General features: G+C 45.6%; 1 protein-coding gene and 1 non-coding gene across 2 annotated transcripts; one reads left to right on the forward strand and one right to left on the reverse strand.

Moving 5' to 3' along the window:
* PAFAH2 (platelet activating factor acetylhydrolase 2) lies at window positions 1-26,438 on the forward strand. The gene is made up of 10 exons (XM_056847024.1): window positions 1-90; window positions 6,174-6,324; window positions 6,651-6,747; window positions 10,443-10,511; window positions 13,209-13,350; window positions 15,317-15,430; window positions 20,092-20,183; window positions 20,349-20,519; window positions 23,921-24,069; window positions 26,302-26,438. The coding sequence occupies exons 1-10, from the start codon at window positions 1-3 to the stop codon at window positions 26,394-26,396; spliced, it is 1,170 nt and encodes a 389-aa protein (XP_056703002.1). The 3' UTR covers window positions 26,397-26,438.
* On the reverse strand, window positions 940-1,011 carry TRNAA-CGC (transfer RNA alanine (anticodon CGC)). The gene has a single exon. It is a non-coding gene; the product is annotated as a tRNA-Ala (tRNA).
* Window positions 26,439-26,771: the final 333 nt, after the last annotated feature.

Consider the following 26,771-nt stretch of genomic DNA (forward strand, 5'->3'; position numbering starts at 1 on the left):
ATGGGGGGGACCCAGTCCTTAGGCCTGCCCCACGGGAAGGGGCCGCACGCTGTCGGCTGCACCGATGTGATGGTGGGGCAGAACCAAAAGGTAGGGCGCTTCTGCAGCCACCCAGTGGGAAGGGGCTGTGTAAACTGGGCGGGGGGCGGGGGGAGATCAGGGAAGAGATGAGCAGGGAAGTTGCCTGGGAGTACATGAATACATGAGTAGAAAAGGGCCAGAGTGCAGTAGCACCTTAAAGACTAACAAAAATATTTTCTGTAGTAGAAAAGGGCAAGAGTCCAGTTTCCCCTTAAAGACTAACAAAAAAACTTTCTATAGTAGAAAAGGGCCAGAGTCCAGTAGCACCTTAAAGACTAACAAAAAACATTTCTGTGGTAGAAAAGGGCCAGAGTCCAGTAGCACCTTAATATTTTCTGTAGTAGAAAAGGGCAAGAGTCCAGTAGCACCTTAAAGACTAACAAAAATATTTTCTGTAGTAGAAAAGGGCAAGAGTCCAGTTTCCCCTTAAAGACTAACAAAAAAACTTTCTGTAGTAGAAAAGGGCCAGAGTCCAGTAGCACCTTAAAGACTAACAAAAAAAAATTCTGTAGTAGAAAAGGGCAAGAGTCCAGTAGCACCTTAAAGACTAACAAAAATATTTTCTGGTAGGGTATGAGCTTCCGTGAGCCACATCTCACTTCTTCAGTTACGTACAACCTCATACACTACAAGAAAATATTTTTGTTAGTCTTTAAGGTGCTACTGGACTCTTGCCCTTTTCTACTACTGCAGACAGACTGACACGGCTACCCACTGTGAATGAATACATGAAGCTGCCTTCTGCTGAATCAGACCCTCGGTCCATCAGAGTCAGTATTATCTACTCAGACCGGCAGCTTCTCTCCAGGGTCTCAGGCAGACGGCTTTCACATCACCTGCTTGCCTAGTCCCTTTAACTGGAGATGCCAGGGATTGAACCTGGGACCTGCTGCTTGCGAAGCAGGTGCTCTACCACTGAGCCACAGCCCCTCCCCTCTCTTTTCTTGTGGGTCTTGCTTCCAGGGAGCTGGTTGTGAAGCTGGTGCCCGGTAGGGCTTTGCCCAGAAATTCCCTGGTTTGAATTTTGTCTCTGCCACCAGTTTGTGCGTGTGCTAAGTGCTGTCAAGTCTCTTCAGGCTCATGGCAACCCTATAAATCGATGTCCTCCAAAGTGCCCTGTCTTTAACAGCCTTGCTCAGATCTTGCAAACTGAGGACTGTGGCTTCCTTTATAGAGTCCATCCCTCTCTTGTTGGGTCTTCCTCTTTTCCTGCTGCCTTCAGCTTTCCCCATCACCAGCTTATTGGCCAGCAAAGCACAGTCTCTTTGCTTGAGGCTCTCCCATACAACTGTGTTTGCTGTGACCATAAGGCTACTGTAGACAGATGTGATGAATCTGCCCATGTGGTATAGTGGTAGAAAAGAGCAGAAGTCCAGTAGCACCTTAAAGACCGACAACATTTCTGGCTGGGTATGAGCTTTCATGAGCCACAGCTCACTTCTTCAGCTGTGACTCACTTTTGGGAGCCACAGCTCACTTCTTCAGCTGTGGCTCATGAAAGCTCATACCCTGCCAGAAGTTTTGTTAATCTTTAAAAGTGCTACTGGGCTCTTGCTCTTTTCTGCTGCTACAGACAGGCTAACGCGGCTACCCATCATGATCTATCTCCATGTGGTATAGTGAACAACTATACCACATGGTATATCGCACAGGTTGCTCCTGTGTATATTTATGATTTATTGTGTGATCCTGTGTGAGGCATTTCCTAGTACAAGACTCTTGACAACAGCCAGTGTTTGGGCTGCAGAAACCAAAATGATCAGAAGACTCTAGCAACTGCCCTATGAGGAGCAGTTAAAACACAGTGCTGTTTAGCTTGGAAAGAAGGCGGTTAAGGGGAGACATGACATAGGTGTATAAAATGATGCATGGTATGGAGAGAGTGGACATGGAGAAGCTTTTCTCCCTCATACTAGAATGCAGGGTCATCTGCTGAAGCTGGAGGGTGAGAGATTCAAAACAGAGAAAAGGAAGTATTTCTTCACACAACACATAGTTAAATTGCAGAACTCCCTGCCCAAGGATGTGGTGATGGCTGCCAACTAGGAAGGCTTTAAAAGGGGAGTTGACATCTTCATGGAGGAAAGGAGGAGTATTCATGGCTACTAGTAAAAATGGATGCTAGTCATGATGCGTACCTATTTTCTCCAGGATCACAGGAGCATGCCTATTATATCAGGTGTTGTGGAACACAGGCGGGTCAATGCTGCCGCAGTCATCTTGTTTGTGGGCTTCCTGGAGGCACCTGGTTGGCCACTGTGTGAACAGACTGCTGGACTTGATCGACCTTAGTCTGATCCAGCATGGCCTTTCTTATGTTCTTTATGGATTACTAATGGGGTGGACTGGATAGGGAAATTTCCTGGTGGGCCACTGACCTAAAGGGCCACTGGTGAACAGCTGTGCAGAGCCAAGCCCCAGCAACTGTGCCAGAAACCCGGGGCCCACTTGGTTCAGATCATCAGCAGTAGTGAATTGCATCAACTCATCCACTGTCTTCTTTACTGCTTACTCACACACGCTCTTCCCTTCAATGCCAAGTTCAGAGAGTCTCTGTTTAGATCTTTATACCCACTTTTGATTGGGGACTCAGTAGCTTACAACGTTGCTGTCTCCTGCTCACAGCAACTACCCTGTGAGGTAGGTGGGGCTGAGAAAAAAGCGAATGACCCAAGGTCTCCCAGGGAGCCTCCAAGGCAGAGTGGGAGGATTCAAACCCATGACCGCCCAATCCTAATCGGGCACTGTAATCACTGTGCCATGCTGGCTCTGTGTGCAGTTGTAAGCCCAGAACCAGGAAGTAGCAATTCTTGTCAGCTGCTTGGTCCAGGGGTGAAAAGGGTGCAGTTTCATGAATGCGTCCCTGGCATTTTATGCAGTGTTGACACACTGTCAGGCAGGCAGACAGCTGAGGTGCCATCTGGGAGAGGGCAGGAACTGCTATGAATAATCTATCTGTTATCCAGAGCAAAAGTGAATTGTGTTTGAGTTACTTTGGAGGCAGCAGGATGATACAGCTGTTGAAATCCTGTTGACTTCGATGGGATGGAGGTCTCTGGGTCTGCCTCCTATGATTCCAGAGCCAAGCAAGGCTCAGTACAGAGCCAGATGTGCCTCTTTTAAAAAGAAAAGGAAGTCTTGAAGTTAAGATCTATGGGAGGGGTAGGTGGGATGTTGGAATAACCCATATGTGGATGGAATGGGCAGGAAAAGAACTGGATGGGACTGAAGGGCTGCTGAAAGAGAGCCAGCATGGTGGTGTTAAGAGCGGTGGTTTGGAGCAGTTTGGAGTGGTGGGCTCTGGTCTGGAGAACCGGGTTTGATTCCCCACTCCTCCACATGAGCGGCGGACGCTAATCTGGTGAACCAGGTTGGTTTCCCTATTCCTGCACATGAAGGCAGCTGGGTGACCCTGGGCTAGTCACAGTTGTCTCCAAACTCTCTCAGCCCCACCTCCCTCACAGGGTGTCTGTTGTGGGGAGGGGAAGGGAAGGTGATTGTAAGCCGGTTTGATTCTTCCTTAAGTGGTAGAGAAAGTCGGCATATAAAAACCAACTCTTCTTCTTCTTTCAGCAACTGAAATGAGAGTGAACCGCATGCAGGTTTCTGCCAGTACACTAAAACAATCATGCAGGGTGCTGCTAAGGGTTCCAAACTCCAGACATGGCCTGGAATTCTCCCAGAGTTGTAACTGATATCCAGATTATAGAGAGCAGTTGCCCTGGAGGAAATGGCAGGTTCAGAGGGCAGCCTCTACGGCATCACAGCCCTGCTGAGCTTCCTCCCTGGGGACTGTCCTCAAATCTCCAGGAATTTCCAAGCCAGAGCTGGGAACCTTTGTTCCTGTTGTGACAGCAGGTAGACTTCCCCTGACTATGAATGACTTACTGGAATTTCCAAGCCAGAGCTGGGAACCTTTGTTCCTGTTGTGACAGCAGGTAGACTTCCCCTGACTATGAATGACTTACTGTAAGAGTTTGTGTGTGTGGTTTCCTTATAAAGGGCTTGCATAGCCATTGTTTGAGCTGTGGGAACTTTATGGATTATTAACCCACATGTCAACTATCAGTAACGTTAGCGGTTTCCTGTTAGCAATGCAAATGGACTTTGTAGCTCTTTGTCAATCTCTTGCTCTGAATGAAGAAGAATCAGGTTCCACATACAGTGGGATATTTCATAGTGGGAGAGGCACATGCAGGAGATGGCACATGGAAGAGTCATACCCCCACCCTCAAGGTGCTTCTCCCAGCATGAAATTGGAGACTGACCCTTGATGGCTGTGGGTTAAACTGGTATTCCTGATAGGAGCAGATAGAGAAACAGGGTCCTACAATGAAGGAAGAGAGAATGGGCCTAGCATTAGGATTGTATTGAGAAGATCAGTTCAAGAATTCCACCCAGAGTCAGCCTGACCATAAATGCTATGCTGATGGGAGACCATCAAGGAAGTCCAGGGTTGCTATGCAGAGGCAGGCGATTGAAAACACCCTCTGTTCATTTCTTGCCTTGAAAAACCTACGGGGTCACCAAAAGTCAATTGCAACTTGATGGCAAAAAGAAAAAGAAAAAAGGCAGAAACTGCTGTGTATCTACAAACTTTTTAAATAGATGGCTGCCTTTTCTAGAATATGTGGAGAAGGGGGCATCATGAAGTAAACAATGCCCACAAAAATATCATATGATTTGCATTTATTAAGTTCAGCTAAGTGATGCAACAAATGGTATGATTTCTGTAAAAAGCACTGATGTATTATCTTGGAACAATGTATAATATTGGAACATGTGTTTCAATACTTGGTTCCAATATATCTTGACTGTAAGAGGATGGTTAATTATTGCTGATGTATTTTTGTTGTTATTGTTGTTATAAACTAAACTTAAAATAAAAGGGTCACCTGTGCAAGCACCGGGTCATTCCTGACCCATGGGGTGACGTCACATCCTGACGATTACTAGGTAGACTTTGTTTACGGGGTGGTTTGCCAGTGGCTTCCCCAGTCATCCTCCCTTTACCCCCAGCAAGCTGGGTCCTCATTTTACCGACCTCGGAATGATGGAAGTCTGAGTCAATATTGAGCCGGCTACCTGAAACCGACTTCCGTCGGGACAAACTCAGGTCGTGAGCAGAGCTTGGACTGCAGTACTGAAGCTTACCACTCTGTGCCACGGAGCTCAAACTTAAAATAAAGAGTTATATAAAAAAAGCTGCCGTGTAGGGAAAAAAAATAGCAGGGCAAAGGGTAGGATTCAGAGTCAGCTGTCTCAGGGTAGCTTTGCCAGTTTATTATAAATAGCCGACTAAGCCAGGTTTTATTCACAGCAGGGGTTGATTTGTTTAAATCTAGTTAACTGATTTGTAATAGAAACCCTTTGTTTTAAATTTGCTTTGAGTTTGCAATGATCTATTTACCATTGGGGAGGGTTTGACAGATGATATTCTCTATAAGAATGTCAGGGGACTGCGTAGTTTTGTTTTTTTTAACAACCTGAGACTTGCTCTCCTTGTTTAAAATTCTCATAAGTTGCACAAATTTAGAAACTGCCACAAGTCTCCAAATGGCCGCTTAATTATTTATATTTAAAAATTAATTGTCATCTTGCTGCCCTCCAGGCATTTAGAGGATGCCTCGGCCTCGTGTGTGAATTAAATTGAATAACTTGGGAGCCAGTGTGTTGCAGTGGTTAAGAGCGGTGGTTTGGAGCGGTGGACTCTGATCTGGAGAACTAGGTTTGATTTCCCCACTCCTCCACATGAGCGGCGGAGGCTAATCTGGTGAACCCAGTTGGTTTCCCCACTCCTCCACGTGAAGCCAGCTGGGTGACCTTGGGCTAGTCACAGCTCTCTTCTAGCTCTCTCAGCCGCACCTACCTCACAGGGGGTCTGTTGTGGGGAAAGGAAGGTGATTGTGAGCCAGTTTGATTCTCCCTTAAGTGGTAGAGAAAGTCAGCATATAAAAACCAACTCTTTTTCTTCAAACATACTAATTGTTAGTATTCACACACTCACACCCTGTGCGTGAGATGTGCAGAAAACAAGGTACACATGCCACAACTGTTGTGCCTGTGCTTCAGCCTGTCTTTCTCCTCCTCAGGGCCTCTTCTTTCGCTTGTTCTATCCCTGCGTCTCACAAGAGGGGGCAGAACAGCCCTTCTGGATCCCCCGCTATGAGTATTACTGTGGACTAGCTGACTACATGAACATGAACCGGAAATGGTGCGCCCCGTTGCTCAGTGTGACCTTTGGTAAGAGAGTTTCCAGCCGCCGGGGCTTCTTGGTGCAGGGATGTTGCAGTCATGTTCCAACAGGTGTTTTTGCTTAGAAGCTTAGGGACTAGAAACTTGCTGAAATGTCAAAACACCAGAATTCCACTCTCTTGCAGGATGCACTGTCTGGAGAATGGTGCCCATAAATCCGAACTCATTCTGAAAAAACCCGCCAAGAACAAATGAAGAGAAGTGAGGGTTTTTTCTAAAGAAAGTGTCGCAATCCCATAATAACCAGGAGGCAAAGTGTTAGCCTTGAATAGCTGGCCGGGTCCTACTCTCATGTGCAATTTTGTTTTCTGCAGGGTCGTGTCGAATCCCTGTAAGCTGGGATGCTCCTCTGAAACCGAGTAAGAACAAGTACCCCTTGATCATATTCTCCCATGGGTTAGGAGCCTTCCGGTAAGTGTGCTGCCCTGATTCTTAAAGCTCTCTGATTTGCAGAAGATATAGATTTTGGACCTATGCATAGGGAAACTTTCTTCTATGTGGGTGGGGTGGAGAGAGAGGAACTATCTGGAGAAACAATTGGACATGCATACACAGCCTAAGTCAGGGGTGTCAAACATAAGGCCTGGGGGCTGGATCCAGCCTCTTGAGGGCTTTTATCTGGCCCACGAGGCAGTCAGTCCCCACCCCCCAGTCCCGATTGGGGCTGGCAATCTCACTGTTGGGTCCACACACACCCCACTCCTGATCTGGGCTGTAAAAGTTCTATTGTTTTAAGCATGTTTGTATTTTAAGTAAAAAAAAATATAATTAATTGGCTTCGCCTCTGAACACATGAAGCTGCCTTCTACTGAATCAGACCCTCGGTCTATCAAAGTCAATATTGCCTACTCAGACTGGCAGTGGCTCTCCAGGGTCTCAGGCAGAGGTCTTTCACATCACCTACATGCCTAGTCCCTTTAACTGGAGATGTCAGGGATTGAACCTGGGACCTCCTGCATACCTCGAATCCTCATAGCAGCTAAAGGAAACTTTGCTACCTCCTCTGTAATACAGGGGCGTTGATGCATACATGATAGGAAATATGCAGATTTGCTTAATGTGGGACTACCGTTGCAGAACTTGGCTCTTCCTGGGTCCAAGGTTTGAATAGGAGAGGGGATGACATGGTGCAGAGTCTACTTAGCCATGCAGTCAAATCCCACCAAACTGATCTGTTAGTAGAGGTGTTTTCCTCCGGAGGAAGGAAGAGCGGAAGGCTCCTTCTGCTGGAGGAGGGCGCCTCTGCTGGCAGAACGAATCTGCCATAGCTTTTCTGCCCTAGAGCTCTTAAAACAGGCACTCCCAATGGGTTGGCCGTAGATATTTGTAGGCAGTCCCTTGGATTAAGAACAGCCATCTGTTTCAAGACCGATTTAATGGCTGCCTTGGAGGTGAGAGATCCCAAATCCGGTTAGAAATCCTCTCAGCCTTCCAGGCCCCTCCACAAACCCCTTATGAGTTCATTAAAGAGCACCGAAGGATAAGTATCCTCTAGAGTGGCTTAGTCCGTATATGCCGTATACCAATGATATCTGGGGATACCCTGCCCTCAAGGAGCATACAGTTTGAGAAAGGCAACCAGAGGAACAGAAAGGAGAAAATGAAGGGACTCAATGATGTGTGTGTTAAGTGCCATCAAATCGCTTCTGACTCATGGCGACCCTATGAATCAAAGTTCTCCAAAATGTCCTATCTTTAACAGCCTTGCTCAGATCTTGCAAATTGAGGGCTGTGGCTTCCTTTATAGAGTCAATCTATCTCTTGTTGGGTCTTCCTCTTTTCCTGCTGCCCTCAACTTTCCCTAGCATGATGGTCTTTTCCAATGACTCATGTTCTTATGAGAAGACATAAGAACATAAGAACTGCCTTCTGGATCAGACCAAGGCCCATCAAGTCCAGCAGTCTGTTCACACAGTGGCCAACCAGGTGCCCTTAGGAAGCCACAAACCAGACGAGTGCAGCAGCACCATCCTGCCTGTGATCCACCGCACCCAAAATAATAGGCATGCTCCTCTGATAGAGAATAGATATGCAGCATGACCAGTATCCATTCTAACTAATAACCATTAATACCCCTCTCCTCCATGAATATGTCCACTCCCCTCTTAAAGCCCTCCAAGCTGGCAGCCATCACCACATCCTGGGGCAGGGAGTTCCACAATTTAACTATGCGTTGTATGAAAAAATACTTCCTTTTATCTGTTTTGAATCTCTCGCTCTCCAGCTTTAGCAGATGACCCCGTGTTCTAGTATTATGGGAGAGGGAGAAAAACGTCTCCCTGTCGACTCTCTCCAAACCATGCATAATTTTATAGACCTCTATCATGTCTCCCCTTAGCCGCCTTCTTTCCAAGCTAAACAGCCCTAAGCGTCCTAACCGCTCCCCATAGGACTGTTGTTCTAGTCCCTTAATCATTTTGGTTGCTCTTTTGTGCACCTTCTCAAGCTCTGTAATATCCTTTTTTAGGTGTGGTGACCAGAACTGTACACAGTATTCCAAGTGTGGTCTCACCATAGATTTGTACAAGGGCAGTATGATATCAGCAGTTTTATTCTCTATTCCTTGTCTAATTATGGCCGGCATGGAATTTGCCTTTTTTACAGCAGCCGCACACTGGGTTGACATCTTCATTGAGCTATCCACTACCACCCCAAGATCCCTTTCTTGGTGTGTCGCTGCCAGCACAGATCCCATCAGTGTATATGTGAAGTTGGGATTTTTTGCCCCAATATGCATCACTTTACACTTGCTCACATTGAATCTCATTTGCCATTTTAATGCCCATTCTTCCAGTACGCAGAGATCCTTCTGGAGCTCTTCTCATAAGCTGACCAAAGTTCGACAGCCTCAGTTTAGTCATTTTAGCTTCTAGAATTGATCTATAACCCACTGATTTTTTTTTTGCAGTCCACGGTATCCATAACACTCTTCTCCACCACATTTCAAAGGAATTTACTTTCTTCCTATCAGCTTTCTTCATTGTCCAGCTTTCACACCCATACATAGTAATAGGGAATACGAAGGCATGAATTAACCTGATCTTGGTGGCCAGTCACACATCCTTACACTTAAGAATCTTTTCTAGCTTTTTCATGGCTGCCCTTCCCAGTATCAATCTCCTTCTGATTTCTTGGCTGCAATCTCCCTTTTGGTTGATGACGGAGCCAAGGAGTAGAAAGTCTTGAACAATTTCAATTTCTTCATTGTCAACCCTAAAGTTGTATAATTCTCCTGTAGGACTCAAGGATATGGAGGAATTAATGGGCATGGGTTGAAGTTACGTGTGCTTAAAATTTAGGTCTCAGGAGAGGTTTTGATTGCTCCAATTCTTTCTAGCTTGAACCTCCCTTCACATGCCTGGGTGTTGCCATTTTTGCTTGGCGATGTAAACAGTGGTTTGGTAACATCGAATGTGGCTCGTTTTTTGGCCAGAGTGGCTGCACTTAAGAAGAAAGAACTTTCACCGTCTACCTCTGGCAACTTTTAGTTAGTTCGCTCCGCCCCTAGTTTATTTTAGCTAGGAATTTTATCTATCGGGCTGACGCCTGGTTTTTAGCACTGTTAATTTAATATTGTCTTATGTTTACTACGTCTTATGTTTCCTATCCTTCCTTTGTGTTCCCCTCCCTTCCTCTTTCCCTGGTCCAAGGCTGCGGTCATAGACCTAATAAATTATTATTATTATTATAAAAATTTAGGAACAAAGGTTAAAGGGTACTGAAGGCTGTGGTTTTAAATTGCCAGGTAGGAAGGGAGGCTGCAGTGAAGCCAAGGGAGGGGTGGGGAGAAGGGAGAGAGGGAGGTTGCTGCCCCCCTAAATCCACAGTCACCTCATCTGGGCATGTCAAGGAATAAGCCAAAGGCCATACAGAAAAGGAGGGGTTTGGAAGGCACAAGTAATGATAAAACACTGCAAGCAGCAGTACTTGAAAGCCTGCACAATATTTTATGTCATTTTAGTTGGCCCTAATAAAAAGGTATTTATGGTTAATTGCAGCCTATCCATCAGTTTTTGTAAAGCTGCCAGCATTCCTGCCAATGTAGGCCTGGGAATTGCAGGAATGATCTGATGTTCTTACTGTATTTTCTGGCCTTTCTTTTTCAGGACGGTTTACTCTTCTGTCTGTGCTGAAATGGCTTCCCGTGGGTTTCTGGTGATGGCGCTGGAACACAGGTGAGAGAGTGGATCTTCTGAGAACGGGAAAAGCCTTTGGTCAGTTTGTGTGTTGCAAAAGCCCTTTGGGGGATATGCTGCAGTTTTCTTCATTTGTGGTATGAAGAACTGTTTCCTTTTGCCTGTCCTGGTTCCACTGGCTTCATTGGCAATGCTAACGTAAAGGTAGTCCCCTGAGCAAGCACCGGGCCATTACTGACCCATGGGGCGACGTCACATCCTGACCTTTACTCAGCAGACTATGTTTATGGGATGGTTTGCCATTGCCTCCCTAGTCGTCTACACTTTACCCCCAGTAAGCTGGGTCCTCATTTTACCAACCTCAGAAGGATGGCTGAGTCGACCTTGAGCCGGCTACCTGAAACCGACTTCCGTCGGGATCGAACTCAGGCCGCGAGAGAGCCTTTGACTGCAGTATTGCAGCTTACCACTCTGCGCCACGGGGCTGCCACCTTAGGCGATCCATGGACTTAGAAGGGCGTAACTCTGCTTAGCAGTGCACCCTGGGTGCCCCTGAATTATAGCTTTCTGGAAGAGTGAGGGGAAAGGCTCTCTCTTTTTCAGACAGCCTTCACGATAATTGTAGGGATTTGTCCATTTACAGGCCTGGCAGTGCAATCCTAAGCAGAGTTGTGTGTGTGTATGTGTGTGTGTGTGTGTGTGTGTAAAGTCCCTTCAAGTCGCAGCCTACCTATGGCGACCCCTTTTGGGGTTTTCATGGCAAGAGACTAACAGAGGTGGTTTGCCAGTGCCTTCCTCTGCACAGCAACCTTGGACTTCCTTGGTGGTCTCCCATCCAAATACTAATCAGGGCTGACCCTGCTTAGCTTCCGAGATCTGATGAGATCAGGCTAGCCTACATCCTTGTAAATCCACTGACGTCAGTGAATTTAGAAAGGGGTAACTCTATTTAACGTAGCAAGGAGAACCCCAGTGTCATCAGACATGGAGAGCAATGTGTCTTCTGAGATTGCTTTTGTTCCTAAACTCATGCCTAGCAGTTCAGGTATAAATGGGGGGATGTTTCTTTTTTTTTTTTTAATAGAATTTTTATTGACAGAAAAAGAAAACATTTTTAAATAAAGAAATTACAGAAAAAATAGAAAGAAAAGGGATTTTAAACAAAGTTAAAACAAGTTAACAGAAAAAAACAAAAAAATAATATAGAATTAAAAGTAAAAGTCCCCTTCCCTCCCTCGTGTTATGTGCTTACCCCCCTCCCCATTGTGACTTCTGGAGAAGGTACGCCTTAACTTTATATCATCCACTATATATTTAGTTTCCCTTTACTACAATATTTTATTTACAACTCTTTCACAATCTTCATAAAATCAATCTTTGCCGTGTTAGCCTAGTGTACAAAGGCCTTATGCCAGTCTCTTTTAAACTCTTCTACATCATTTCCATGTAGACAATTAGTTAATTTGGTCATTTGTACAAAATATAATACTTTATCTCTCCAATCCTTTAAAAGAAGCCTAGTTTTTCCCTTCCAGGTTCTTCTTCTGCCTCCCCTTGTAGTTTTCCCCAACCCAACACATTTCTTCATGATTGATGTTTTGTTTAGCTTAGGTGGTTCACCAGATTAGCCTCCGCTGCTCATGTGGAGGAGTGGAGAATCAAACCCGGTTCTCCAGATTAGAGTCCGCCTTTCCAAATCACCACTCCTAACCACTGCACCATGCTGGGAGGAAGAGGAACAGGATGAACCATAAGAGGAGGCTCTGGGGAGTTTGAAAACCATTGGGTTAAGCCAGAAGCTTCAGGCAGGATGGGTTTGGGGAGAGAAACAGGGACACATCACATAGGAGTTCCAGAGCAGAAATCAGAGAAAATTGAACAGATTTATTATCCCACTGAGGATTTATAAATTTCCAGCTGCCTTTGGCTTCAAGTAGGATGTGGGGATGTTTGGACACTTTGGACGGATCTCTGTCTGTCTTTGGCCATTTTTGCATGGTAATTAGCAGCGCTTTCCAGGCTGAATTGTCCCTCATATTTTTTTTTAATTTTGCACGCTGAACCGTCATTCTAGAAGTGACTGCGAAGCCGGCGCAGACCTGCTTCGCATTACTAAAGAGCCCATTTAACCCGACCTTTGGAGTTTGTCGCAAAGAGTCCCCCTCAAGGAACCATGCAAAACAACAGAGGCGCGTTAGCTATGTATATGCTAATGGCTTTGCAAACAGGAACAAAGGAGCAGGCGAGTGGGGGGAGTGGAACTTCTCCTTTTGCGTCTGGACCGTGAATAGGCATTTTTAAAGTCGCATTTTAAAAAAAGAGCTTTGAGTGAGCATCAAAATCCAAAGATTAACGAATCCATGGAACAATTTAACGAAAAATGGGAGTCATTTTATACTTATATGTCTTCCAGTTAAATAATTGACCAGCTAATATTTCTTTTAAAATGACATACTTTGTTAAATGAATGATATTTTTATTTTATTTTTATAGTACCATTTTATTAGATAAACTGTACAATATTCATTCGATACTTTCTTCCACTCTACTGAGCTTATTTTTTAACTGAAACTGTAACGATGTTTTTATATATGCATGATCTATTTTTTCCCTTTCCCTTTTTTCCTTTTTGTACCCTTCAAAATTAAAAAAAAAAAATGACCATGCAAAAATGGCCTTTGTGCTCTTGCCTGTCTTGACCAGAAGCAAATGCTTAACTGATACTTGTTCTTACAGAGATCATTCTGCTTCTGCCACTTACTTCTGCAAGCTGGAACCCGAAGCGTCGGACTTCCCCGAGGCTCCAGTGCAAGAAGAATGGCTCTCCTATCGAGGGGTGCCAAAAGATCAGAAGGAGTTTCGTTTCCGAAATCCACAGGTACAGTCATCTTAGTAGAATATGAATATTTTTAGCAGAATATGGCAGAATAAAATTCTGATCAAAATACCATTTCTGTAGCCCATTTTTTTCAACCAGTCTTCCTCCAGAAGCTTAGAAAGGTGCCTGTGGTTTCTCTTTTCTCTATTTCATCTTCACAACAACCCAGTGAGGTAGGTGAGGCTAAGAGAAAAGGACAGACTCAGGGTCATCTAACAAGCTTCACAGCCACATGGGAAGTTGAGCCTGGATCTGCTAGATCCTAGCGCAACACTCTGCCACTGAGTTTACTGTGTTTTCTGGGCCAAACTAAAAGAGACAGTGGGAAACTTCCTAAGCCTTTTAAAATTTGCAAATGGCATCCATGGTGGGAGGATGGGGGTCTGCTGAGTTGGATTGGGGCCAAGGCATGGGGCTTCCTTTTCAGTTTTGCTTTCCCCACCTCACGTGAACACATGTTATACTCAATCAGACCCTTGGTCCATCAAAGTCAGTATTGTCTATTTTGACCAGTAGCGGTTCTCCAGGGTCTCAGGCAGAGGTCTTTCACATCACCTACTTGCCTAGTCCCTTTAACTGGAGATGCCGGGGATTGAACCGGGGACCTTCTGTATGCCAAGCAGATGCTCTACCACTGAGCCACAGCACCTTCCCAAACTGCTACCCCACAGGATGACAACTAAGTGGCAGAGTACATGATTTGCAGAGTAACAGTCCAGAGTTCAATCTGTGGTATTTCATGTTTAAGAAAACAAGAGTCAGCATGGTGTGAAACTTAAAGTGTCAGACTAGGGAGACCCAGTTTCAAATTCCCACCCTGTTGTGGAAGCTTGCCGGGTGGCCTTGGGCCAGTCAAACACGCTCAGCCTAATTATCTCACAGGGTGTTATAAGGATAAAATGGAGAAGGGAAGAATGATGTTGTAAGCCGCTTTTGGGTCCCCTCTGAGGAGCAAAAGCAGGGTATAAGTATCTACATAAAGGATCTCAGATGGCAGTTAATGGGAAATACCTTTTTCTGCTTGAGACCCTTCAAATCCGCTGTCAAATAGAATAGAAAATATAGAGGAAAGAGGACCAGCAGTCTGATTTGGTAAAAGGCAATGCCATATGGCAACCTGCATGTTTTTGCCAGTGGAGTAGGGTTGCCAACCTCCACGTGAGACCTAGAGTTCTCCTGGAATGATACCTGATCTCCACAGGCGACAGAGATCAGTTTCCCTAGAGAACTACCTGCCACCGTAATAGGTGATAAAATAGTCCCCTTTTTGCTGGTGGATAGGAGAAGAAGAAGAGTTGGTTTTTATATGCCGACTTTCTCTACCACTTAAGGAAGAATCAAACCGGCTTACAATCACCTTCCCTTCCCTACAACAGACACCCTGTGAGGTAGGTGGGCCTGAGAAAGTATGACTAGCCCAAGGGCACCTAGCTGGCTTCAAGTGTAGGAGTGGGGAAACAAATCCAGTTCACCAGATTAGCCTCCGCCGCTCATGTGGAGGAGTGGGGAATCAAACCCGGTTCTTTAGATCAGAGTCCGCCTCTCCAAACCACTTCTCTTAACCACTTTACCACACTGGCTCTCTGCTTTGGAGGGTGGACTCTCTGACAATTTACCCTGCAGAGTGCTTCCCCTCCCCAAACCCTGCCCTCCGTAGGCTCTACCCCCAAATGTCCAGGAATTTTCCAACCCAGAGTTGGCAACCCTCAGTATTATAGGAGGTCAAGGAGTATTATAGGAGGTATTTACGGTTGGGAGAAATGGTCCAGGGAAAACAATTCTGCCCCTTCAGTAGCACAACTCTGATCTGAATTTGGGGATGCTTTTTAACCATACAGTTGGCTCAAAGGGTTCCCATCATGCCTTCTCTGTGTCTTCACATAGATGGTATAAAATAGACTCGGCCGTGCAAATCAGTGAAAGAGTGGTGACTTGATCGTAGAGATTTTTTTTTTTTGTCTTCCAGCTCCATCAGCGAGCGAATGAGTGCATACGGGGGCTGAAGCTGATCCGGAACATCAAGGCCGGCAAGGCGGCTGTCAACCTCTTGCACACAGACTTCGACCTGTCCTTACTGAAGGTAAAAACATGGAACTCATTGATCCTTTCCATGTGATGCAAGGCAAGGGTGCTTCTGGGGGATCGTAGAATCATAGAGTTGGAGGGGGCCATCTAGTCCAACTCCCTGCTTAATGTCGGATCAGCCTAGAGCACCCCTGACAAGTGTTTGTCCAGCCTCTGCTTAAAGACTGCCAGTGACGGGGAGCTCACCACCTCCCTAGGCAGCCAATTCCACTGTTAAACCACACTTACTGTAAAAAATGTTTCCTAATATCCAGTCGTACCTTTCCGCCCGCAATTTAAACCCATTATTGGGAGTCCTCTCCTCTGCTGCCAGCTCCCTGCCCTCCTCTTAAGTGACAGCCCTTAAAATACTTCAAGAGAACAATCATGTCCCCTCTCAAACTAGCTGAAGATCTCCTGCTATTACAACTGATCTCCAGCCGGTAGAGATCAGTTCATCTGGAGAAAATGGCTGCTTTGGCCATTGGACTCTATGGCATTGAAGTCTTTCCCCTCCCCAAACCTCACCCTTGTCAGGTTCCACCCCAAAAACCTCCCGCCGGTGGCAAAGAGGGACCTGGCAGCCTTATTAGGCAACCAAAGAACCAGGTCTCTGATTGAGGGGCAGGATTTAAAGTGCTTAAAATAACAAAAAATTGACAACCAGCAGATATTTGGCCACCAGGCATTGGTAGAAGAAGGGATTGAGCTGTAAGGACAAAGTGGAGGAGGAGGAGTTGGGGTTTTTTTATGCCAACTTTCTCTACCACTTAAGGGACACTCAAACTGGCTTACAATCACCTTCCCTTCCCCTCCCCACAACAGACACCCTGGGAGGTAGGTGGGGCCGAAAGAGCTCTAAGAGAGCTGTGACTAGCCCAAGGTCACCCAGCTGACTTCATGTGGAGGAGTGCGGAAACAAATCCAGTTCATCAGATTAGCCTCAGCCGCTCATGTGGAGGAGTGGGGAATCGAACCCGGTTCTCCAGATCAGACTCCAGTGCTCCAAACCACCGCTCTTATCCACAACACCACACTAGTTCTCAAGGGTCCTGGTTTCTATCTGGGACATACTGGAGGGTTTGCAGTTGATTGCATCTGTGGAGCTGCCTTGATCCGCAGCTCGTAACCTCCTAGAGCAGTGGTTCCCAACCTTTTTTTGACCAGGGACCACTAGGACTTTTTTGTTCGGTTCAGGGACCCCAAGGTTCAAAATAAAAATTCAGAGAATTTGAAAATAAACTTTAATCATAACTGTTAGTTAAACATTAAACTTAGAATAATATCTGAATATATATATTTTATAATAGAGAACTTTTAATTAAAAATATTAATTTATTATGGGTTTATAACTTTGTTTTGCGGGCCTTAATTTAGTTCTCGCGGACCCCTGGGGGTCCACGAACCCCTGGTTGGGAACCAGTGTCCTAGAGGCACGTGCGCATTCCCCATCCACCTCCCCTGTTTTGTTTCTCCAGCTCCCTCCTAGCAATTGGCTTCTTCCTGTCGATACCTCCCTGTGATATTACCCTTTAGTCACTAGGGGGAGCCCAATCATGCTCTGCTTTCCCAAAATGTATAAATCGGAGGTACCCAGGGATGCAAACAGCCAACAGAACAAAGCGAGCATTTTTTGCTTTGCCTTTTTCCTCTTTCTGCTTTTTTCTCCGCATGTCTCTTTACAATTAAAACAAAAACAATCAAACACCATTCTGTCTCTTCTCATAGTCAAGTTTGCTTTCTTCCTCTATACATTTAGCACAAGACTCCTGCATTATGCCTCCCACAAAGGCATTGCATCATGTACGAAACCCCTTCAGGGATGCAGGGCTCAGCTTCCTATGAGACCATTGATGTTTACTCCTCCCTCCCCCGCCCAAAAAAACCATCTACAAAAACCATCTGCTCAGGTAGGGTTGCCAACCTCCAGGTAGTAGCTGGAGATCTCCTGCCATTAAAACTGATCTCCAGCCGACAGAGATCAGTTTCCCTGGAGAAATTGGCCACTTTGGCAATTGAACTCTATGGCAATGAAGTCAGTTCCCTTCCCCAAACCACGCCCTCCTCAGGCTCCATCCCAAAAACCTCCTGCCTGTGGCGAAGAGGGACCTGGCAACCCTATCCGCAGGTGGCCTTTGACAAGCTGCTATTGTCTCAGTTTCACACACATATGCACACGCACACTATTTCTCTTGCTCACTCTGGCCATGCAGTGTGGTAGTCATCCTGGGTTTACCTTGCAGGGTTGTTGTATGGATTACGTCCATATTCAGGAGGGCTTTTTTCTGTAAAGGCAATATGGCTATATTATAATGGGATGTTTCAGGAATGAGATTGTGGACTATTCCACTGCGTTTAGAGTGTATTCTCTGTTTGCTGTATGTATTGCCTTGTTTTAGCTGCATGGTTTTCTACTTATGTAATGCCATTTTCTGCATTGTTTAACATATCATGTCTAATACTTCACACTTTGTTATAGACTCCTGTAATCCTAGCACTATTGCATTGCTTACTAGATGTCTCATCCTACTGATTGCATTGAACACATGAACACATGAAGCTGCCTTATACTGAATCAAACCCTTGGTCCATTGAAGTCAGTATTGTCTACTCAGTCTGGCAGTGGCTCTCCAGGGTCTCAGGCAGAGGTCTTTTACATCACCTACTTGCCTAGTCCCTTTAACTGGAGATGCCGGGGATTGAACCTGGGACCTTCTGCATGCCAAGCAGATGCTCTACTACTGAGCCACAGCCCCTCCCTACACATAAGCCCCTCCCCTCCCTCACAGTGTTTAATGAGCCTTGAGTCTCAGTGAGAAAGGCAGGGTGTAAATAATACAAATAAAAAAGCGTATGCAAGCTGTTCAGAGTAATCAGAAAGGGCAGTATCAAATACCAAATGTTACTTGTCCTGCCTTGTGGTCTTTCTGTCTCATTAACTTTTTCTTCAGGGGCCTATTCAGATGCTGAACAGTTGTTGTTTGACTCCCTCCTGTGGCATTCCTCAGGGAGAAATCAGAGTAGGCCTTGGAGTCATCTTCCTCTCACCTCAGGGAGAAGCAAGCAACCAAACCAGGTGATTGTGTCATAAGAACATAAGAAAAGCCCTGCTGGATCAGACCAAGGTCCATCAAGTCCAGTAGTCTGTTCACACAGTGGCCAACCAGGTGCCTGTAGGAAGCCCACAAAAAAGACCACTCCAGCAGCATTGTCCTGCCTCTGTTCCACAGCACCTAAGATAACAGGCATGCTCCTCTGATCCTGCAGATAATAGGCATGCATCCTGGGGGGAAACAAATCCATTTTAACTAGTAGCCATGAATACCCCTTTCCTCCTTCCAAGTTGGCAGCCATCACCACATTTTGGGGCAGGGAGTTCCACAATTTAACTATGCATTGTGTGAAAAAATACTTCCTTTTATCTGTTTTGAATCTCTCACCCTCCAGCTTCAGCAGATGACCCCGCGTTCTAGTATTATGGGAGAAGGAGAAAAACTTCTCCCTGTCCACTCTCTCCAAACCATGCATAGTTTTATAGACCTCTATCATGTCTCCCCTCAGCTGCCTTCTTTCCAAGCTAAACAGCCCTAAGCGTTTTAACCGCTCCTCATAGGGCAGTTGCTCTAGTCCCCTAATCATTTTGGTTGCTCTTTTCTGCACCTTCTCAAGCTCTGTAATATCCTTTTTTAGGCGTGATGACCAGAACTGTACAGTCAGGTGAGATCTTTGAACACGAGATCTCCCCTGATCCTAGGGCCTCTCTAAACTAGGGGTCTTCAACAGATAGCTCATGAGTTACCAGAAGCTCAGCTGTTGCTGCACCATAGCTTGTGCGTCCCCTAGAAGACCCAGGAAAAGAACGAGCAAAGATCTGCTCCAGGCTTCTTCTTAATGCTTTTATTCCATAGGATTTCGTGGTTAAAATGCTTAGGGCTGGAAAGAAGGCAGTTAAGGGGAGACATGACAGAGGTCTATAAAATTATGCATGGTATGGAGAGAGTGGGCAGGGAGAAGTTTTTCTCCTTCTCTCATGGTACTGGAACACGGGGTCATCTGCTGAAGCTGGAGGTTGAGAGATTCAAAACTGATAAAAGGAAGTGCTTCATCACATAACGTATAGTTAAATTGTGGAACTCCCTGCCCCAGGATGTGGTGATGGTGGACAACTTGGAAGGCTTTAAGAGGAGAATGTACATGTTTATAGAGGAGAGGGCTATTCATGGCTACTAGTAAAAATGGATACTAGTCATGATGTGAACTTATTCTCTCCAGGATCAGAGGAGCATGCCTAATACATTAGGTGCTTTGGAACACAGGCAGGACAATGCTGCTGCAGTCATCTTGTTTGTGGATTTCCTAGAGGCCCCTGATTGGCCACTGCGTGAACAGACTGCTGGACTTGATGGGCCTTGGTCTGATCCAGCATGGCCTTTCTTATGTTCTTATGTCCTCTGCACTGCTTATCTGATAGCTTCATTTCTTCCTTGATATTCCTGGTCCATATTCTGTTTCTAGTGCCATATTGAGGTCAAGGGGAGTAGCTTGGAATTTTTTCCATTACTCACAAGTAGCTTTCATTAAAGAAAAAAGTGAGCGAATTCTGAACATGGTGTTGTGCGGAAGAAAGAAACTCTGGGCATTTGGCTACTTTAAACCTCCGCTCCCTTTCTCTTCCAGGATAATGTGGATTTGTCCAGACTGGCTGTCATGGGTCACTCGTTTGGAGGGGCGACAGCGATCCTCGCCCTCGTGAAAGAGGCACAGTTCAAGTAAGTGTGCTCCAGACACCGCTGTAAAGTTGCTAAGGAACAGAAGTTGCCCTGTAGGCTCCACAGCGGCAGTGGGGACCTTCTTCTAGTAACACATGGCCAGGTGGGAATCCACAGCCTTGGTTACCCATTCAGTGCTTGCTGTGTGTTTTATGTCCCCTGCAGATGTGCCGTTGCCCTGGACGCCTGGATGTTCCCTTTGGAGAACTCTCTGTACCCGAAAGTGACCAAGCCGGTGCTTTTCGTCAACACCGAGACCTTTCAGACTGCAGATAGCTTGGCCAAGATGAAAAAGATCTGCTCCATGAACGAGGAGACCAAACTCATCACTATCTTGTAAGCCTGGGCCAACCATGCAGTCCGAAGACTTGATGACATTTCTTTGGAAGAGGAGGCAGCAATTTCTGACCACTCCTCCCACTGCAGACCCCATTTTGCCCGATTCTGTTCCTCTGAGTCTGCTGATCCCCAGGAACAAAATTTGGGGAGGGGGGGCTCTGTAGACTGCAGCAGGTGGGGGAAGAGGAATGTGGTGTAGTGGTTAAGAGTGGTGGTTTGAACCGGGTTTGATTCCCTACTCCTCCACATGAGCAGCGGGGGCTAATCTGGAGAACTGGATTTGTTTCCCCACTCCTACACATGAAGCCAGCTGGGTGACCTTGGGCTAGTCACAGCTCTCTCAGTCCCACCTACCTCACAGGGTGTCTGTTGTGTGGAAAGAAAGAGAAGGTGATTTTAACCGGTTTGATTCTTCCTTAAGTGGTAGAGAAAGTCAGCATATAAAAGCCAACTCTTTTTCTTCCTCCTGCTATGCAAATTCCATGGACGGCTAGATTCATCCCAGTATATATCAAGAGCTAGGTGCTGTACAGAGCATGAATAGCCACCTCCTTTCCATACAGGCTTGTAATCTACAGTTGATGTCACGCAAGAGGAAGGAGGAAGAGGTAGGGGGACTGAAAATAAGGTGTAAGATGTTGAACTGAAGAAGGCTTGAACGGAAAATCATGAAAAAAATGACCGTATCAGAAAAAAGTAGAAGCCGAGTGCCATATACCATTTCTCAGTTGTCCAAAAATCAATTGAGGTTGAGTATCCCTTATCTGGACTGCTTGGGACCAGAAGTGGTCTGTATTTCAGATCTTTCCGTATATTGGAATATTTTGGAATTTTTGCATATACATAACGAGATATCTTGGGGGATGAAACCCCAATTCATTTATGTTTTATATACACTTCATACACACAGCCTGCATGTAGTTTTAAACAATATATTTAATAATTTTGTGTATATTGAATTATCAGAAAACAAAGATGTATTGATCTCACCAGAATACCTGTATCAGCTGTTAAACAAAAGCAACAACAAACAAACTAACAACAGTAGGCTTTCAGTCTCCACCTATGATGCAGTGTACACTGTATTTTATTTTTTTAGGTGAGAGGAAATATTGAAAGCAGGCAGCACGGATCTGCCTGCATGCCGGTACGAAGGGTCCATTTTTTGGATCAGTCCGGATATCAGCTGTCCGGATAAGGGATACTCTACCTGTATATCTAATTCTCAACACAGCCAAACTGTGGATACTTAGATCTAGAGACTGGATTTCTCTACAAACCTGGAAAATGTCTTGGTTTTGCAGAAAAGTGTGAACTCTAAAATGAAATTAAAAAACAATAGAAGCAGCACCTGTAGCTTTAAGAAACGAATGCCCTCAGTGGCCATTGCTAAGCCACCACACAGTATTGCCAGTCTTCAAGCCTTGGTTTCTGGCAGTATAAAGCCGGGAGTGAGCAGGAGCAGGGCTTTTTTCCAGGGCTGTTTTGGTCTTTGAAGGAGGACTCATCAGGTCCAGGCTTGGCAGCACACATCAGACATCTTGTTACCACCCGACTTGCGTGACTCACTCAGGACTGGTTGCTTGCTACTGTTCAACAGCAGCCAGCCTTCAAAAGCCAGTATAATGGTTAGAGTTTCAGACTAGGATCTGAGAGATCCATATTTGAATCCCCATTCTGCTGTGGAAGCTCACTGGGTGACTTTGAGCCAGTCACACGCAGCCTTATGTACTTCACAGGGTTGTGAGGATAAAATGGAAGAGAGGAGAGTGACGTAAGCTGCTTTGGGTCACCACTGTGGAGAAAGGCGGGGTGTAAATGAAGTAAATAATAAATATAGCTGAAGATGGGGGGGCAGATAAAAGGCAGGTTGCTTGGTGGGTGGAAAGGGTAGGTTGCTTGGTGGGAGGGAAGGAGAGAAGGGAGCAAAGAAAGGTGAGAATCAGGAGGGTGCCCGCAAAGAGGAAATAATGTAGGGCGAGGGATACGGGGAAAGTGAGATGCCCCTCACAAGTTCTTGTGGGTTCCCTACCATGCAAGAAGGCGCGGCCCACACCAGCAGCTGGCACCGTGGAACTCGTTCAGAGTTTTCCCGGGGAGAGGCTGCCGGTGAGGGAAGGAGGGAAAGCTGAAGACAGAAGGGAAGATGGCTTGGCTGGTGGGTGGGAAGGAAAGGAAGCAGGAAATGGAGAGGATCTATGGAGGCTTTCAGGGAATGAAAAGAGGAAATAGTGAGGAAGGGGGAAATGAGATGCCCTCCCCTGCAAATCCTTGCTAGTCCCCTGCTTGTATTATTTAATGCCCATTCACCCTCTATTGGCTCAAAGGTCTTTTGAAGCTCAAATTTGGAGTTCACGTTCATTTCAGTGAATAACTAATGCAAGGTCATAGCCAGACATCTTGACTTGAAGGAGCTGCTCTGATTTCAAACAATGAGGAAATTCAGTCACCAGCAAGCTTCTGTAAACCTCTTGGGATATTTTACTATCCACAAATTATTAAATCAGTAGCCCATGAGCTGAAAAAGGAGTGTTTTTTTAAATGTTCTGAAGCTTTTATGCACTTACAACAAACATTTCTCTTAAGTATATCACTGTTGCTAAAGAGTGATTTTTTGGGGGACCATGATAAGGATGATTGTAACCTTGACAAAAAATTTAGGAGGAATCTTGTGTGGGCATAGCTGGGTGAATCAAGTGAGCAGCTTTTAGAGAGTTTAGTACTTGAAAGCGGGGAATCAATTGCTTTTTCAAAAAATAAGGACTGCTGCTATTCTAAACAAAAAGCTCTGTTACATTTTACTGGCGATATCACAACTTAAAAAGCCTGGATTTTGAAAAATCTTAGGTGGGGCAAATTAACGCTTATGGGTTGCGGCCACCATCCCCACTCTGCTATGGGTCTGTACCAATAGACACGTGATGTTTTTCTCTTGCATGGGGATTTTCAAGTAGAAGTTGGACTGAGGTTTGTAGTTTAGCACATAACATTTCTGCTGTTAGGGTTGGGAGGCAAACTTATGATCTTGGATCCAGGCCTAAAAGGTAAAGGTCCCCTCTGCAAGCACCGGGTCATTCCTTACCCATGGGTGGCGTCACATCCTGACGTTTACTAGGCAGACTTTGTTTACGGGGTGGTTTGCCAGTGCCTTCCCCAGCCATCTTCCCTTTACCCCCAGCAAACTGGGTACTCATTTGACCGACCTCGGAAGGATGGAAGGCTGAGTCAACCTTGAGCCGGCTACCTGAAACCAGCTTCCGTTGGGATCGAACTCAGGTGGTGAGCAGAGCTTGGACTGCAGTACTGCAGCTTACCACTCTGCGCCATGGGGCTCATAGATCCAGGCCTACCCACTGTTTTATGTCTTTCTAGCTGAAGGGCTTATGTTTTCCTCCCAGGGGTACCGTCCATCAGAGCCAAACCGACTTCACCTTCCTCGCGGGGAATCTCGTGAACAGAGTCTTCCAAACAAGGGGCACCATCAATCCTTATGAAGGGCTGGATATCACTAACCGGGCCGCCCTGGCTTTCCTACAAAAGCATCTCCGTAAGTTAAAGGTCTGGGGGGCCCTCACTCGTACACTGGAGGCAGATGCTGAGAGGCAGCGTGGCATGGTGGTTAGAGTGCCAGTCTAGGATCTGGGACACCTGGGTTCTAATTCCTGCTCTGACATGTGAACGCATTGAGTGACCTTGTGCCAGTCGGCCTGAGCTGTCTCACGGGGTTGTCGTAAGGATAAAATGGAAGAGAGAGGGGAACAATGTTGTGAACCGCTTTGAGTCCCCGTTGGGGAGAAAAGCAGGGTATAAATCTGTAAATAAATAAGTAGGATTTCTAATGAAGTGAAGCAAGGACTATTCAATAGAAGATCTTGTAGAAGTGAGGACCAAACATAGATATAACAACAGGCTTTGGTCTGCCACTGGATCCCTATGAAGCAGTGGGTTGATCTAAAATACCATATGGAGGAGAGGGGAGAAGTAAGCTGTTCTTTGTTTCACTTAAAATCTGGGAGATCCAGGTTGGAATCTGCTCTCTGCCATGGAAACTTACTGCATGGCCGTGGTCCAGACACACGCTCTTAGTCTAACCTACCCCACAGGGTGGTTGTTGTGAGGATAAAATGGAGGAGGGGAGAATGATGTTATAAACTCCTGTGGATCCCCATTGGAGGGAAAAGCAGGGTATAAAATACCTACACAAATTTAAATGCTGGTGGTTTCAGGAAGCTTGAAGGCAATTGTGGGAGGAATTGGGGCTCACGATGGGTAGATTCCTCCCACTTTTGCTTCTGAATAATGGTTTTGGCAAGCTCTTGTTTTTTGTATTGGCATTGGTCTCTGTACCCCTGCTTCTGAGGTGTCTGGCTGGCCACTGGGAAAAAGGATCATAGAATCAGAGTTGGAAGGGACTGCCAGGGTCATCTAGTCCAACCCCCTGCACAATGCAGGAAATTCACAACTACCTCCTCCACACACACCCACTCCATGCCCAGAAGATAGCCAAGATGCCCTCATGATCTGCCCAAGGTCATAGAATCAGCATTGCTGACAGATGGCCATCTAGCCTCTGCTTAAAAACCTCCAGGGAAGGAGAGCTCACCACCTCCCGAGGAAGCCTGCTCCACTGAGGAACCGCTCTCTGTGTTAGAAAATTCTTCCTAATGTCTCCAGACAGACACGCTGGATTAGAAGGACCACTAGCCTGATCCCACACTGCTTTCTTGGTTCTGTTCTTCCAACTACCAGTAGCATAACAAGCTTTTAGCTTCTGTAGCACCGAAGACAGGCAATGGTTTTTAAGGGTGCTGGGAGTGTCTGGCGGAAGCATTATTTCCTGTGATGCCTTCATATGCCTTTCTTGTGCCTCATCATCCTCTGTAGCCAAATGTCCACATTGTGTCATCAATGTACATAATTAGTTTTATTGCTGTAGTTTAGCACTTGAAGGTGAGATTGCATTCCAGGGAGTACAACATCTTTCCCCAGACTTTGGAAACAGTTCAAATACAGAGTTTTGAAAATATACGCCTACTTTCCTTAGGGTATCTCCATGTTGAAAGCAGAATATCATGCTACAAACACATACAATCGGAGAGTGCTGAATATGTGAGTTAAACCAAAGGCCTCACTTTGTTCAACCAAATACCTACATCAGCTGACAGACGGGGAAGAGAGCAACCTTCCGTGTAAAAGGTGATCCCCAATTTTTTTCTAAATATTTTTAGAAAAAAGGGTTGTCTTATACACGGAAAAATACGGTACTGGTTGATGTATGAGAGGGCTTGCACATAAATGAAGGTTTGCAGCTTTTTTAAAAAGCAATGAAAAACGGGGGTTACTGCACTTTGTATTCCCAGCAATGTATTAAGAGTTTGAAAATGTTATAAAAAACATCTCTTTAAAAGGGTTTTTGGATACCACAGCTAATAAATGGTTGGAAGACATCTTCACAACTAAAGGGGCCAAACAAAGTGCAAACAGTATTTTTTATAACGTTTTCAAACTCCTAATACATCGGTGGGAATACATAGAAAGTGCGAACAGTATTTTTTATAACATTTTCAAACTCTTAATACATCGCTGGGAATACAAGTGCGGTAACCACCATTGTCCAACATGAAAACCTAGGATTAAAAAAATCAATTTTAAATAGCGGCAAATACATACTAATGAATCCTGCAGGCGTTCTTTCTTTTAATGCTTGTAACCGAGTCTTTCCAACAGTGGTATCTTGTGCAATAACCTCTCTGGTGACACCTTCTTTCTTTTCTCTTAGAGCTGAAAGAAGACTTCGACCAGTGGGGTGGTCTTCTGGAAGGTGTTGGGGATGCTGTCATTCCAGATGGACCTCTGCAGAAGTCCAGCCTGTAGCCCTAAAAGACCAAGTCCCCAAGTGTCCAGTGTACCCTGGATTAGGGCAGAACAAAGCATTCTCTTAACAACTGCTATTTGGATTTAACACCTGCTACCAACCTCATGGTGGATCTGCTGCAGCGATGCCTTTGGCCATCCCATAGCTCACATAAACACGCTATTCAGTCCTTCAGTATTGCAGAGAGGAAGAGGAGAAGCTTTGTAGATAGTTGTGCAGGTATGTCTGCATCTCTGTGGCTTTTGGGGAGGAGCAATAATAAGCGTGGTAGCCCGAAGCACAATCCATTGGAGAGTCGCTCTCTCCCATTCAGTCTCGCACTGGAATGGAAGGGCAGTTGGGTGTCACCAACCCCTTTGTAGTCGCTCTTCAGC

This window comes from Euleptes europaea, chromosome 3 (genome assembly GCF_029931775.1).
Source record: "Euleptes europaea isolate rEulEur1 chromosome 3, rEulEur1.hap1, whole genome shotgun sequence".
NCBI lineage: Eukaryota > Metazoa > Chordata > Lepidosauria > Squamata > Sphaerodactylidae > Euleptes > Euleptes europaea.